The sequence below is a fragment of the Salmo salar genome, chromosome ssa09 (assembly GCF_905237065.1).
Source record: "Salmo salar chromosome ssa09, Ssal_v3.1, whole genome shotgun sequence".
Lineage (NCBI taxonomy): Eukaryota > Metazoa > Chordata > Actinopteri > Salmoniformes > Salmonidae > Salmo > Salmo salar.
Window position 1 is genome coordinate 73,098,803 of NC_059450.1, and position 21,749 is coordinate 73,120,551.

Sequence of the window (21,749 nt, forward strand, 5' to 3'; positions counted from 1 at the left end):
TGTGTGTGTGTGTGTGTGTGTGTGTGTGTGTGTGTGTGTGTGTGTGTGTGTGTGTGTGTGTGTGTGTGTGTGTGTGTGTGTGTGTGTGTGTGTGTGTGTGTGTGTGTGTGTGTGTGTGTGTGTGTGTGTGTGTGTGTGTCAATGTTCAGTGATGTACTATGCTTACACTGAGTGCGTGTTCAGAGAGGTATTGATGGCTATTGCTAATGTATTTCTCGTCTATATTGTTTAGCTGGAGGTTGTGGCTTCTGGCCCATATCCTGTTCACTCACACGCAAACATGTGCGTGTTCTCTTTACCCATATGTGTGCATGTGTAACAGTTATTAAATGCGTTGTGAATATCACCCGGTTTATATACAGTATGTAAAGTTGGCAATTCCGGACGTATTTCTCTGTTTTTCCCTGCAAGCCTAACAGACGTGGGATGGCAGATCATATTGTTGGTGGGCTACAAATGTTTGTTGTGTTTCTGTTTTGGATACAGATGAGAAGTGAAACGTTAAGGCAGGATCCCCGAAGTCGCCCCCAGTCTCTCTCTCACACACAACCCAGAAAACTAACGGTATAGTAAAATCCCTGATTATACGTGTTTCAATGTGTTACATAGCTCTTCATGTCGTCTTAGTCTCTCTCTATACGTGTGTAATAGTGTGTCACTGACAGTGTTTGTACATAATAGATGCCTATTCTGTCCTTGTGGGCTCCCCATCCTCGATTCATGATAGTGCTCTTTAGAATGGGGAGATGAGGGAGGGGTAGGGGGACTGGGAGGGGGGGGGCATGTGTGTCACGGTGGGTGAAAGGGGGGAGGTAGCGAATCAGTTATGCTGTGGAGCTCTTACCCCTCCGGAGGTGGCCCCAAGGGGACTGTGAATCTATCGGACACCGCCTGTGTCCCAGACACTCTTTGAGAGCAAATCAAAGAGCTTGTTATAGGCATGTGAGGTTTGGACAGCCTATCAGAGTTATTATTTCTGATGCTTATTGTGTGGATACCCAATCAACAGCCAACCATGGCCTTGGTTTTGGTAGCATGGTTGGTTTCCTCTAACACAGGTCATTCCTCTGTCTCGTATCACTATAGCAATCCATTTCATGGATTCAATTAAGCCATTTTATGCAATGATTGATACAATGCATTATCATGGAGTTATATTAGCTGCACACACAGCACACAGGACACACAGTTACACATTCTCAAGTTGGCGCGTATCTAGTCCAAGCACTCAGCCTCTTTCCTGCCTATGAGATTGTTTTGTTGTCTTGTTTGTGTGTCAAATATTCCACATACTTTTCTCCCTGCAGCTAAACTAGTAACCCAGACACTACTAAACTATTAACCCAGACACTACTAAACTAGTAACCCAGACACTACTAAACTACTAACCCAGACACTACTAAACTATTAACCCAGACACTACTAAACTAGTAACCCAGACACTACTAAACTAGTAACCCAGACACTACTAAACTACTAACCCAGACACTACTAAACTATTAACCCAGACACTACTAAACTAGTAACCCAGACACTACTAAATTAGTAACCCAGACGCTACTAAACTAGTAACTAATAACCCAGACACTACTAAACTAGTAACCCAGACACTACTAAACTAGTAACCCAGACACTACTAAACTAGTAACCCAGACAGTACTAAACTAGTAACCCAGACACTAGTAAACTACTAACCCAGACACTACTAAACTAGTAACCCAGGCACTACTAAACTACTAACCCAGACAGTACTAAACTACTAACCCAGACACTAGTAAACTACTAACCCAGACACTAGTAAACTACTAACCCAGACACTACTAAACTAGTAACCCAGACACTACTAAACTAGTAACCCAGACACTACTAAACTAGTAACCCAGACACTACTAAACTAGTAACCCAGACACTACTAAACTAGTAACCCAGCCACTACTAAACTAGTAACCCAGGGACAACTAAACTACTAACCCAGACACTACTAAACTACTAACCCAGACACTAGTAAACTAGTAACCCAGGCACTACTAAACTACTAACCCAGACACTACTAAACTACTAACCCAGACACTACTAAACAATTAACCCAGACACTACTAAATTAGTAACCCAGACGCTACTAAACTAGTAACTAATAACCCAGACACTACTAAACTATTAACCCAGGCACTACTAAACTAGTAACCCAGACAGTACTAAACTACTAACCCAGACACTAGTAAACTACTCACCCAGACACTACTAAACTAGTAACCCAGGCACTACTAAACTACTAACCCAGACACTACTAAACTATTAACCCAGACACTACTAAACTAGTAACCCAGACACTACTAAATTAGTAACCCAGACGCTACTAAACTACTAACTAATAACCCAGACACTACTAAACTAGTAACCCAGACACTACTAAACTAGTAACCCAGACACTACTAAACTAGTAACCCAGACACTACTAAACTAGTAACCCAGGGACAACTAAACTACTAACCCAGACACTACTAAACTACTAACCCAGACACTAGTAAACTAGTAACCCAGGCACTACTAAACTACTAACCCAGACACTACTAAACTACTAACCCAGACACTACTAAACAATTAACCCAGACACTACTAAATTAGTAACCCAGACGCTACTAAACTAGTAACTAATAACCCAGACACTACTAAACTAGTAACCCAGGCACTACTAAACTAGTAACCCAGACAGTACTAAACTACTAACCCAGACACTAGTAAACTACTCACCCAGACACTACTAAACTAGTAACCCAGGCACTACTAAACTACTAACCCAGACACTACTAAACTATTAACCCAGACACTACTAAACTAGTAACCCAGACACTACTAAATTAGTAACCCAGACGCTACTAAACTACTAACTAATAACCCAGACACTACTAAACTAGTAACCCAGACACTACTAAACTAGTAACCCAGACACTACTAAACTAGTAACCCAGACAGTACTAAACTAGTAACCCAGACACTACTAAACTACTAACCCAGACACTACTAAACTAGTAACCCAGACACTACTAAACTAGTAACCTAGACAGTACTAAACTAGTAACCCAGACAGTACTAAACTACTAACCTAGACACTAGTAAACTACTAACCCAGACACTACTAAACTAGTAACCCAGGCACTACTAAACTATTAACCCAGACACTACTAAACTAGTAAGCCAGACACTACTAAACTAGTAACTAATAACCCAGACACTACTAAACTAGTAACCCAGACACTACTAAACTAGTAACCCAGACACTACTAAATTAGTAACCCAGACACTACTAAACTAGTAACCCAGGCACTACTAAACTAGTAACCCAGACACTACTAAACTAGTAACCCAGACACTACTAAACTAGTAACTAATAACCCAGACACTACTAAACTAGTAACCCAGACACTACTAAACTAGTAACCCAGACACTACTAAACTAGTAACCCAGACACTACTAAACTAGTAACCCAGACACTACTAAACTATGAACCCAGACACTACTAAACTAGTAACCCAGACACTACTAAACTACAAACCCAGACACTACTAAACTAGTAACTAATAACCCAGACACTGCTAAACTAGTAACCCAGACACTACTAAACTAGTAACCCAGACACTACTAAACTAGTAACCCAGACACTACTAAACTAGTAACTAATAACCCAGACACTACTAAACTAGTAACCCAGACACTACTAAACTAGTAACCCAGACACTACTAAACTAGTAACCCAGACACTACTAAACTATTAACCCAGACACTACTAAACTAGTAACCCAGACACTACTAAACTAGTAACCCAGACACTACTAAACTAGTAACCCAGACACTACTAAACTAGTAACTAATAACCCAGACACTACTAAACTAGTAACCCAGACACTACTAAACTAGTAACCCAGACACTACTAAACTAGTAACCCAGACACTACTTGACTATTAACCCAGACACTACTAAACTAGTAACCCAGACACTACTAAACTACTAACCCAGACACTACTAAACTAGTAACCCAGACACTACTAAACTAGTAACCCAGACACTACTAAACTAGTAACCCAGACAGTACTAAACTACTAACCCAGACACTAGTAAACTACTAACCCAGACACTACTAAACTAGTAACCCAGACACTACTAAACTAGTAACCCAGACAGTACTAAACTACTAACCCAGACACTAGTAAACTACTAACCCAGACACTACTAAACTATTAACCCAGGCACTACTAAACTAGTAACCCAGACAGTACTAAACTACTAACCCAGACACTAGTAAACTACTCACCCAGACACTACTAAACTAGTAACCCAGGCACTACTAAACTACTAACCCAGACACTACTAAACTAGTAATCCAGACACTACTAAACTAGTAACCCAGACACTACTAAACTAGTAACCCAGACACTACTAAACTAGTAACCCAGACACTACTAAACTACTAACCCAGACACTTGCATGCATGCTGACTTCCAATTAGATTCATCTCTGCAGCTTCAATAACACACTGTCGTCTGTTGACTTTACAAATTATAGTTTGCTTGGTCTTTTCTGAGGTCACATTTCCTTATGCAGTTACTCTGATATGAAAGATGATCGCTATAGCATTACGTTCATGTCTTTCTATCAATTTGACATAAGCCATGAAGGCACGAAGGTAGACAACAGTGTGATTTTAGCCATGGTAAGATGCTAGTTTTCATCCAGTTATTTTGCTGTCACAGTGCAGTAGATAATTATGTGATTCCAAAGCATTGTGGGCATTGCGCCGTTGTTTTCCATGTGAGTGAGTGTTGTGTTTGGTTACTCGGTCTGTATATCTGCCGGGTGTGTGTGTGCGCGCTGCATATTGCCGTGTCCTGGTTTTCATCTAGTTCCTTCCTGTGACTCTGGTCCCGCCCCTGTCCTACTTATCCAGGAACGAGGGGAAAACAGATTTGGAAATAAATGATTAAGTATTAGTTGGATTAAATACTGGGAGCGATTCATCGTGTGTGTGTGTGTGTGTGTGTGTGTGTGTGTGTGTGTGTGTGTGTGTGTGTGTGTGTGTGTGTGTGTGTGTGTGTGTGTGTGTGTGTGTGTGTGTGTGTGTGTGTGTGTGTGTGTGTGTGTGCATGAGGTTTATAAATTCCTCAAATCTATCTCTGTGAATAATTTGTGGTGATAAAAAATATATTTAAGGAATAGGCAATTGGCCATGTGATGTTACACAAGTTATGGGTTTCTTCTGCATGACTTCCCATCATGCATCATTATACATTTCTCCAAACCCCTCTTCCTCTTCCTTCTTTCTTTCCTTTTCAGCTCTCTTCCACTTTCTCTCTCTCCCTCACTCCCCGTCTCTCCCTTGTTTTCTCTCCACCTCTCTCATTCTCTCCCATTTAATGTATTTCTCCCTCCCCCTCTCTCTCTCGTTCTCTCACTTGCCTCCCACTCTCTCCCTTCCTCCTCTCTCCATCCTCCCTTCCTCCTCTCTCTCTCCCCTCCCTCCCTCCCTCCCTCCCTCCCTCCCCCCTCCTCCCTCCCTCCCCCTCCCTCCCTCCCTCCTTTCCTCCTCCCTCTCTCTCTCCCTTCCCACTGTACCACAGTATCTTTGTCATTAGTGTAATGCTGCAGTAGGGTGGGGTTCTATTGATAGCATTATTATAACACAGTCCTGCATAGTCTGTCTGTTACACAAGCCTACAGAGGACTGTAATAGTCTGTCTGTTACACAAGCCTACAGAGGACTGTAATAGTCTGTCTGTTACACAAGCCTACAGAGGACTGTAATAGTCTGTCTGTTACACAAGCCTTCAGAGGACTGTAATAGTCTGTCTGTTACACAAGCCTACAGAGGACTGTAATAGTCTGTCTGTTACACAAGCCTACAGAGGACTGTAATAGTCTGTCTGTTACACAAGCCTACAGAGGACTGTAATAGTCTGTCTGTTACACAAGCCTACAGAGGACTGTAATAGTCTGTCTGTTACACAAGCCTTCAGAGGACTGTAATAGTCTGTCTGTTACACAAGCCTACAGAGGACTGTAATAGTCTGTCTGTTACACAAGCCTACAGAGGACTGTAATAGTCTGTCTGTTACACAAGCCTTCAGAGGACTGTAATAGTCTGTCTGTTACACAAGCCTACAGAGGACTGTAATAGTCTGTCTGTTACACAAGCCTACAGAGGACTGTAATAGTCTGTCTGTTACACAAGCCTACAGAGGACTGTAATAGTCTGTCTGTTACACAAGCCTACAGAGGACTGTAATAGTCTGTCTGTTACACAAGCCTACAGAGGACTGTAATAGTCTGTCTGTTACACAAGCCTTCAGAGGACTGTAATAGTCTGTCTGTTACACAAGCCTACAGAGGACTGTAATAGTCTGTCTGTTACACAAGCCTACAGAGGACTGTAATAGTCTGTCTGTTACACAAGCCTACAGAGGACTGTAATAGTCTGTCTGTTACACAAGCCTACAGAGGACTGTAATAGTCTGTCTGTTACACATGCCTACAGAGGACTGTAATAGTCTGTCTGTTACACAAGCCTACAGAGGACTGTAATAGTCTGTCTGTTACACAAGCCTACAGAGGACTGTAATAGTCTGTCTGTTACACAAGCCTACAGAGGACTGTAATAGTCTGTCTGTTACACAAGCCTTCAGAGGACTGTAATAGTCTGTCTGTTACACAAGCCTACAGAGGACTGTAATAGTCTGTCTGTTACACAAGCCTACAGAGGACTGTAATAGTCTGTCTGTTACACAAGCCTACAGAGGACTGTAATAGTCTGTCTGTTACACAAGCCTACAGAGGACTGTAATAGTCTGTCTGTTACACAAGCCTACAGAGGACTGTAATAGTCTGTCTGTTACACAAGCCTACAGAGGACTGTAATAGTCTGTCTGTTACACAAGCCTACAGAGGACTGTAATAGTCTGTCTGTTACACAAGCCTACAGAGGACTGTAATAGTCTGTCTGTTACACAAGCCTACAGAGGACTGTAATAGTCTGTCTGTTACACAAGCCTTCAGAGGACTGTAATAGTCTGTCTGTTATACAAGCCTTCTTAGGACTGTAATAGTCTGTCTGTTACACAAGCCTTCAGAGGACTGTAATAGTCTGTCTGTTACACAAGCCTACAGAGGACTGTAATAGTCTGTCTGTTACACAAGCCTTCAGAGGACTGTAATAGTCTGTCTGTTACACAAGCCTACAGAGGACTGTAATAGTCTGTCTGTTACACAAGCCTTCAGAGGACTGTAATAGTCTGTCTGTTACACAAGCCTTCAGAGGGCTGTATCTCTGCTGCACTGCTCTTACAGCAGGAAGCACACACAGAGGAGGCATACAGCTGTGGGAGATGGGTCACTATGTGGTATAGGAAGGGTATTTCTTTGTCTGGTCTTGTCCATAAGGGAGGCATGGTACTAAAGAGATGCATCACATAGGTGTATGGCATAGATTCTGCTCCCTATACTGTGCTTACCATAGCAATACATAGACAACGTGGTGTGTGTCTGTATCAGTATCTGTCCTAATAAAGGGATATGGTCACTGTATGGTCTGTGTTACCACAGATAGGGGGGAGGTCTCTGGAGCCTTGGCCCAGGGAGGGTGCAGGGAGCTGGGCAGGCCGAGTGAGAAGGTCAGCCTCTCTGTGGGGGTGTGGTGGTGGAGATGGGAGCTGCTAGCTCTCACAGTGAATATGTTGCTGCTGAGCTACATTATCAATGCATGAGCAAGCCAGCAGCAGCCCTGTGTGTGTGTGTGTGTGTGTGTGTGTGTGTGTGTGTGTGTGTGTGTGTGTGTGTGTGTGTGTGTGTGTGTGTGTGTGTGTGTGTGTGTGTGTGTGTGTGTGTGTGTGTGTGTGTGTTTCTTTGGGTGTCACATCGTGGGGAGTATGCTTTGTACTCACTGCTCAGAGATAACAGGGCAGTGTGAATATGAACAGAAGCAGATAGGAATCTCTGAATAGGAGAGCTGTGCAGAAGGAATTGTGTTATCATTCATGCTCTCAGCTGCCTTTGAATAATAAGCCTTCAGCCGTGTGTGTGTGTGTGTGTGTGTGCGTGTGTGTGCATTTGATTGTGTTTGAGTGTGTGTTTGAGTGTGTGTTTGAGTGTGTGCGCACATGTCCTCAGCCCCCGCTCCCTCATGGTGAGGTGTGGTTACCACGGAGACCAGAGAGCTGTGCAGAACGAGAGAGGAGGAGAAACTCGCCTGTTCTGCTAACAGACCTCCCCAGCCCTCCTTCATGTGCTAACACACACACTAACACACACACTAACACACACTAACACACACACTAACACACACACTAACACACCCACTAACACACACACTAACACACACACTAACACACACACTAACACACACACTAACACACACACTAACACACACACTAACACACACTAACACACACACTAACACACACACTAACACACCCACTAACACACACACTAACACACACTAACACACACTAACACACACTAACACACACACTAACACACACACTAACACACACACTAACACACACACTAACACACACTAACACACACACTAACACACACACTAACAAACCCACTAACACACACACTAACACACACACACTAACACACACACTAACACACACACACTAACACACACTAACACACACACTAACACACACACTAACACACACACTAACACACACACTAACACACACTAACACACACACTAACACACAAACTAACACACAAACTAACACACACACACTAACACACACACTAACACACACACTAACACACCCACTAACACACACACTAACACACACACACTAACACACACACTAACACACACACTAACACACACACACACTAACACACACTAACACACACACTAACACACACACTAACACACACACTAACACACACTAACACACACACTAACACACAAACTAACACACAAACTAACACACACACACTAACACACACACTAACACACACACTAACACACACTAACACACACACTAACACACACACTAACACACCCACTAACACACCCACTAACACACACACTAACACACACACTAACACACACACTAACACACACACACTAACACACACACTAACACACACACTAACACACACACACTAACACACACACTAACACACACACTAACACACACACACTAACACACACACTAACACACACACTAACACACACACTAACACACAAACTAACACACACTAACACACACACTAACACACAATAACACACACACTAACACACACACTAACACACCCACTAACACACCCACTAACACACACACTAACACACACACTAACACACACACTAACACACACACACTAACACACACACTAACACACACACTAACACACACACACTAACACACACACTAACACACACACACTAACACACACACTAACACACACACTAACACACACACACTAACACACACACTAACACACACACTAACACACACACACTAACACACACACTAACACACACACTAACACACACACTAACACACAAACTAACACACACTAACACACACACTAACACACAATAACACACACACTAACACACACACTAACACACACACTAACACACACACTAACACACACACACTAACACACACACTAACACACACTAACACACACACTAACACACACACTAACACACACACTAACACACCCACTAACACACACACTAACACACACACTAACACACACACTAACACACACACACTAACACACACTAACACACACACTAACACACACACTAACACACACACTGACACACACACTGACCACACACACTAACACACACACTAACACACACACTAACACACACACACTAACACACACACTAACACACACACTAACACACACACTAACACACACTAACACACACACTAACACACACACTAACACACACACTAACACACACACTAACACACACACACCAACACACAAACTAACACACACACTAACACACACACTAACACACACACTAACACACACACTAACACACACACTAACACACACACACTAACACACACACTAACACACACTAACACACACACTAACACACACACGAACACACACACTAACACACACACTAACACACACACTAACACACACACACTAACACACACACACTAACACACACACTAACACACACACTAACACACACACTAACACACACACTAACACACACACTGACACACACACTAACACACACACACTAACACACACACTAACACACACACTAACACACACTAACACACACACACTAACACACACACTAACACACACACTAACACACACACTGACACACACACTGACACACACACTAACACACAAACACTAACACACACACTAACACACCCACTAACACACACACACTAACACACACACTGACACACACACTAACACACACACTAACACACACACTAACACACACACTAACACACACACTAACACACACTCTAACACACACTCTAACACACACACTAACACACACACACTAACACACCCACTAACACACACTAACACACACACTAACACACACACTAACACACACACTAACACACACACTGACACACACACTAACACACACACTAACACACCCACTAACACACCCACTAACACACACACTAACACACACACACTAACACACACACTAACACACACACTAACACACACACACTAACACACACACTGACACACACACTAACACACACACTAACACACACACACTAACACACACACTAACACACACACTAACACACACACTAACACACACACTAACACAGACACTAACACACCCACTAACACACACACTAACACACACACTAACACACACTCTAACACACACACTAACACAGACACTAACACACCCACTAACACACACACTAACACACACACTAACACACATAGTAACACACACACTAACACACACTAACACACACACTAACACACACACTAACACCCACACTAACACACACACTAACACACACACACTAACACACACACACTAACACACACACTAACACAGACACTAACACACCCACTAACACACACACACTAACACACACTCTAACACACACACTAACACACACACTAACACAGACACTAACACACCCACTAACACACACACTAACACACACACTAACACACACACTAACACACATAGTAACACACACACTAACACACACTAACACACACACTAACACACACACTAACACCCACACTAACACACACACTAACACACACACACTAACACACACACTAACACACACAGTAACACACACTAACACACACACTAACACACCCACTAACACACACACTAACACACACACTAACACACACACTAACACACACACACTAACACACACACTAACACACACACTAACACACACACACTAACACACACACACTAACACACACACTAACACACACACTAACACACACACTAACACACACACACTAACACACACACTAACACACACACTAACACACACACTAACACACACACACTAACACACACACTAACACACACACTAACACACACACTAACACACACACTAACACAGACACTAACACACACACTAACACACACACTAACACACCCACTAACACACACACTAACACACACACACACTAACACCCACACTAACACACACACTAACACACCCACTAACACACACACTAACACACACACTAACACACACACTAACACACACTCTAACACACACACTAACACACACACTAACACCCACACTAACACACACACTAACACACCCACTAACACACACACTAACACACACACTAACACACACACTAACACACCCACTAACACACACACACTAACACACACACACTAACACACACACTAACACACACACTGACACACACACTAACACACACACTAACACACACACTAACACACACACTAACACACACTAACACACACACTAACACACACACTAACACACACACTAACACACTCACTAACACACACACACTAACACACACACTAACACACACACTAACACACACACACTAACACACACACTAACACACCCACTAACACACACACTAACACACACACTAACACACACACTAACACACCCACTAACACACACACTAACACACACACTAACACACAATCTAACACACACTAACACACACACTAACACACACACTAACACACACTCTAACACACACACTAACACACACTAACACACACACTAACACACACACTGACACACACACTAACACACACACTAACACACACACTAACACACACACTAACACACACACACTAACACACACACTAACACACACACTAACACACACACTAACACACACACTGAAACACACACTGACACACACTAACACACACACTAACACACACACTAACACACACACTGACACACACTAACACACACACTAACACACACACTAACACACACACTGACACACACACTGACACACACTAACACACACACTAACACACACACTAACACACACACTAACACACACACACTAACACACACACTAACACACACACTAACACACCCACTAACACACACACTAACACACACACTAACACACCCACTAACACACCCACTAACACACACACTAACACACACACTAACACACACACACTAACACACACACTAACACACACACACTAACACACACACACTAACACACACACACTAACACACACACTAACACACACACACTAACACACACACTAACACACCCACTAACACACACACTAACACACACACTAACACACACACACTAACACACACACACTAACACACACACACTAACACACACACTAACACACACACTGACACACAGTAACACACCCACTAACACACACACTAACACACACACTAACACACCCACTAACACACACACTAACACACACACTAACACACACACTAACACACACACTAACACACACACACTAACACACACACTAACACACACACTAACACACACACTAACACACACACACTAACACACACACTAACACACACACTAACACACACACACTAACACACACACTAACACACACACTGACACACACTAACACACCCACTAACACACACACTAACACACACACTAACACACACACACTAACACACACACTAACACACACACTAACACACACACTAACACACACTAACACACACTAACACACCCACTAACACACACACTAACAAACCCACTAACACACACACTAACACACACACTAACACACACACACTAACACACCCACTAACACACACACTAACACACCCACTAACACACCCACTAACACACACTAACACACACACTAACACACACACACTAACACACACACACTAACACACACACTAACACACACTAACACACACACTAACACACACACGAACACACACACTAACACACACACTAACACACACACTAACACACACACACTAACACACACACACTAACACACACACTAACACACACACTAACACACACACTAACACACACTAACACACACACTAACACACACACTAACACACACACTAACACACACACTAACACACACACTGACACACACACTAACACACACACACTAACACACACACTAACACACACACTAACACACACTAACACACACACACTAACACACACACTAAAACACACACTAACACACACACTGACACACACACTGACACACACACTAACACACAAACACTAACACACACACTAACACACCCACTAACACACACACTAACACACACACTAACACACACTCTAACACACACTCTAACACACACACTAACACACACACACTAACACACCCACTAACACACACTAACACACACACTAACACACACACTAACACACACACTGACACACACACTAACACACACACTAACACACCCACTAACACACACACTAACACACACACTAACACACACACTAACACACACACTAACACACACACTAACACACACACTAACACACACACACTAACACACACACTAACACACACACTAACACACACACTAACACACCCACTAACACACACACTAACACACACACTAACACACACTCTAACACACACTCTAACACACACACTAACACACACACACTAACACACCCACTAACACACACTAACACACACACTAACACACACACTAACACACACACTGACACACACACTAACACACACACTAACACACCCACTAACACACACACTAACACACACACTAACACACACACTAACACACACACTAACACACACACTAACACACACACACTAACACACACACTGACACACACACTAACACACACACTAACACACACACTAACACACACACTAACACACACACTAACACAGACACTAACACACCCACTAACACACACACTAACACACACACTAACACCCACACTAACACACACACTAACACACACACACTAACACACACACACTAACACACACACTAACACACCCACTAACACACACACACTAACACACACACTAACACACACACTAACACACACTAACACACACACTAACACACACACTAACACACACACTAACACACACACTAACACACACACTGACACACACACTAACACACACACACTAACACACACACTAACACACACTAACACACACACACTAACACACACACTAAAAACACACACTAACACACACACTGACACACACACTGCACACACACTAACACACAAACACTAACACACACACTAACACACCCACTAACACACACACTAACACACACACTAACACACACTCTAACACACACTCTAACACACACACTAACACACACACACTAACACACCCACTAACACACACTAACACACACACTAACACACACACTAACACACACACTGACACACACACTAACACACACACTAACACACCCACTAACACACACACTAACACACACACTAACACACACACTAACACACACACTAACACACACACTAACACACACACTAACACACACACACTAACACACACACTAACACACACACTAACACACACACACTAACACACACACTGACACACACACTAACACACACACTAACACACACACTAACACACACACTAACACACACACTAACACACCCACTAACACACACACTAACACACACACTAACACACACACTAACACACACACTAACACACCCACTAACACACACACTAACACACACACTAACACACACTCTAACACACACTCTAACACACACACTAACACACACACACTAACACACCCACTAACACACACTAACACACACACTAACACACACACTAACACACACACTGACACACACACTAACACACACACTAACACACCCACTAACACACACACTAACACACACACTAACACACACACTAACACACACACTAACACACACACTAACACACACACTAACACACACACACTAACACACACACTGACACACACACTAACACACACACTAACACACACACTAACACACACACTAACACACACACTAACACAGACACTAACACACCCACTAACACACACACTAACACACACACTAACACCCACACTAACACACACACTAACACACAAACTAACACACACAGTAACACACACACTAACACACACTAACACACACACTAACACACACACTAACACCCACACTAACACACACACTAACACACACACACTAACACACACACACTAACACACACACACTAACACACACACTAACACACACAGTAACACACACTAACACACACACTAACACACCCACTAACACACACACTAACACACACACTAACACACACACACTAACACACACACTAACACACACACTAACACACACACTAACACACACACACTAACCCACACACACTAACACACACACTAACACACACACTAACACACACACACTAACACACACACTAACACACACACTAACACACCCACTAACACACACACTAACACACACACTAACACACCCACTAACACACCCACTAACACACACACTAACACACACACTAACACACACACTAACACACACACTAACACACACACACTAACACACACACACTAACACACACACACTAACACACACACTAACACACACACACTAACACACACACTAACACACCCACTAACACACACACTAACACACACACTAACACACACACACTAACACACACACACTAACACACACACACTAACACACACACTAACACACACACTGACACACAGTAACACACCCACTAACACACACACTAACACACACACTAACACACCCACTAACACACACACTAACACACACACTAACACACACACTAACACACACACTAACACACACACACTAACACACACACTAACACACACACTAACACACACACTAACACACACACACTAACACACACACTAACACACACACTAACACACACACACTAACACACACACTAACACACACACTGACACACACTAACACACCCACTAACACACACACTAACACACACACTAACACACACACACTAACACACACACTAACACACACACTAACACACACACTAACACACACTAACACACACTAACACACCCACTAACACACACACTAACAAACCCACTAACACACACACTAACACACACACTAACACACACACACTAACACACCCACTAACACACACACTAACACACCCACTAACACACCCACTAACACACACTAACACACACACTAACACACACACGAACACACACACTAACACACACACACTAACACACACACTAACACACACACACTAACACACACACACTAACACACACACTAACACACACTAACACACACACTAACACACACACGAACACACACACTAACACACACACTAACACACACACTAACACACACACACTAACACACACACACTAACACACACACTAACACACACACTAACACACACACTAACACACACTAACACACACACTAACACACACACTAACACACACACTAACACACACACTAACACACACTAACACACACACACTAACACACACACTAAAACACACACTAACACACACACTGACACACACACTGACACACACACTAACACACAAACACTAACACACACACTAACACACCCACTAACACACACACTAACACACACACTAACACACACTCTAACACACACTCTAACACACACACTAACACACACACACTAACACACCCACTAACACACACTAACACACACACTAACACACACACTAACACACACACTGACACACACACTAACACACACACTAACACACCCACTAACACACACACTAACACACACACTAACACACACACTAACACACACACTAACACACACACTAACACACACACACTAACACACACACTAACACACACACTAACACACACACACTAACACACACACTGACACACACACTAACACACACACTAACACACACACTAACACACACACTAACACACACACTAACACACCCACTAACACACACACTAACACACACACTAACACACACACTAACACACACACTAACACACACACTAACACACACACTAACACACACACTAACACACACTCTAACACACACTCTAACACACACACTAACACACACACACTAACACACCCACTAACACACACTAACACACACACTAACACACACACTGACACACACACTAACACACACACTAACACACCCACTAACACACACACTAACACACACACTAACACACACACTAACACACACACTAACACACACACTAACACAGACACTAACACACCCACTAACACACACACTAACACACACACTAACACACACACTAACACAGACACACTAACACACACACACTAACACACACCCACTAACACACACACTAACACACACACTAACACACACACACTAACACACACACTAACACACACACACTAACACACACACTAACACACACACACTAACACACACACTAACACCCACACTAACACACACACTAACACACACACACTAACACACACACACTAACACACACACTAACACACCCACTAACACACACACACTAACACACACACTAACACACACACTAACACACACTAACACACACACTAACACACACACTAACACACACACTAACACACACACTAACACACACACTGACACACACACTAACACACACACACTAACACACACACTAACACACACTAACACACACACACTAACACACACACTAAAAACACACACTAACACACACACTGACACACACACTGACACACACACTAACACACAAACACTAACACACACACTAACACACCCACTAACACACACACTAACACACACACTAACACACACTCTAACACACACTCTAACACACACACTAACACACACACACTAACACACACACTAACACACACTAACACACACACTAACACACACACTAACACACACACTGACACACACACTAACACACACACTAACACACCCACTAACACACACACTAACACACACACTAACACACACACTAACACACACACTAACACACACACTAACACACACACTAACACACACACTAACACACACACACTAACACACACACTGACACACACACTAACACACACACTAACACACACACTAACACACACACTAACACACCCACTAACACACACACTAACACACACACTAACACACACACTAACACACCCACTAACACACACACTAACACACACACTAACACACACTCTAACACACACTCTAACACACACACTAACACACACACACTAACACACCCACTAACACACACTAACACACACACTAACACACACACTAACACACACACTGACACACACTAACACACACACTAACACACACACTGACACACACACTAACACACACACTAACACACACACTAACACACACACTAACACACACACTAACACACACACTAACACACACACACTAACACACACACTGACACACACACTAACACACACACTAACACACACACTAACACACACACTAACACACACACTAACACAGACACTAACACACCCACTAACACACACACTAACACACACACTAACACCCACACTAACACACACACTAACACACAAACTAACACACACAGTAACACACACACTAACACACACTAACACACACACTAACACACACACTAACACTAACACACACACTAACACACACACACACTAACACACACACACTAACACACACACACTAACACACACACTAACACACACACTAACACACACACACTAACACACACACTGACACACACACTAACACACACACTAACACACACACTAACACACACACTAACACACACACTAACACACACACTAACACACACACTAACACACACACTAACACACACACTAACACACACACTAACACACCCACTAACACACACACTAACACACACACTAACACACACTCTAACACACACTCTAACACACACACTAACACACACACACTAACACACCCACTAACACACACTAACACACACACTAACACACACACTCACACACACACTAACACACACACTAACACACACACTAACACACACACTAACACACACACTAACACACACACTAACACACACACTAACACACACACTAACACACACACTAACACACCCACTAACACACACACTAACACACACACTCACACACACACTCACACAGACACACTAACACACACACACTAACACACACCCACTAACACACACACTAACACACACACTAAACACACACACACTAACACACACACTAACACACACACACTAACACACACACTAACACACACACACTAACACACACACTAACACCCACACTAACACACACACTAACACACACACACTAACACACACACACTAACACACACACTAACACACCCACTAACACACACACACTAACACACACACTAACACACACACTAACACACACTAACACACACACTAACACACACACTAACACACACACTAACACACACACTAACACACACACTGACACACACACTAACACACACACACTAACACACACACTAACACACACTAACACACACACACTAACACACACACTAAAACACACACTAACACACACACTGACACACACACTGACACACACACTAACACACAAACACTAACACACACACTAACACACCCACTAACACACACACTAACACACACACTAACACACACTCTAACACACACTCTAACACACACACTAACACACACACACTAACACACCCACTAACACACACTAACACACACACTAACACACACACTAACACACACACTGACACACACACTAACACACACACTAACACACCCACTAACACACACACTAACACACACACTAACACACACACTAACACACACACTAACACACACACTAACACACACACACTAACACACACACTAACACACACACTAACACACACACACTAACACACACACTGACACACACACTAACACACACACTAACACACACACTAACACACACACTAACACACCCACTAACACACACACTAACACACACACTAACACACACACTAACACACCCACTAACACACACACTAACACACACACTAACACACACTCTAACACACACTCTAACACACACACTAACACACACACACTAACACACCCACTAACACACACTAACACACACACTAACACACACACTAACACACACACTGACACACACACTAACACACACACTAACACACCCACTAACACACACACTAACACACACACTAACACACACACTAACACACACACTAACACACACACTAACACACACACTAACACACACACACTAACACACACACTGACACACACACTAACACACACACTAACACACACACTAACACACACACTAACACAGACACTAACACACCCACTAACACACACACTAACACACACACTAACACCCACACTAACACACACACTAACACACAAACTAACACACACAGTAACACACACACTAACACACACTAACACACACACTAACACACACACTAACACCCACACTAACACACACACTAACACACACACACTAACACACACACACTAACACACACACACTAACACACACACACTAACACACACACTAACACACACAGTAACACACACTAACACACACACTAACACACCCACTAACACTCACACTAACACACACACTAACACACACACACTAACACACACACTAACACACACACTAACACACACACTAACACACACACTAACACACACACACTAACACACACACACTAACACACACACTAACACACACACTAACACACACACACTAACACACACACTAACACACACACTAACACACACACTAACACACACACACTAACACACACACTAACACACACACTAACACACACACTAACACAGACACTAACACACACACTAACACACACACTAACACACACACACTAACACACACACTAACACACCCACTAACACACACACTAACACACACACACACACTAACACACACACTAACACACACACTAACACACACACTAACACACACACTAACACCCACACTAACACACACACTAACACACACACACTAACACACACACACTAACACACACACTAACACACACACTAACACACACACACTAACACCCACACTAACACACACACTAACACACCCACTAACACACA

The 21,749-nt window shown here is 42.9% G+C and overlaps 1 protein-coding gene across 3 annotated transcripts in view; it reads left to right on the top strand.

Moving 5' to 3' along the window:
- The window catches only part of LOC106611843 (protocadherin alpha-C2), a 214,791-nt gene that overhangs the window by 58,504 nt on the left and 134,538 nt on the right, over positions 1-21,749 (top strand). For 2 of the 3 annotated variants that reach the window (XM_045723956.1, XM_045723955.1), the window contains exon 2: positions 487-564. The exons of the other annotated variant lie outside the window; for it this stretch is intronic. In XM_045723956.1, coding sequence (XP_045579912.1) covers positions 487-564 — 78 coding nt within the window. The remainder of the gene's footprint in view (positions 1-486; positions 565-21,749) is intronic. 3 annotated transcript variants of the gene reach the window in all.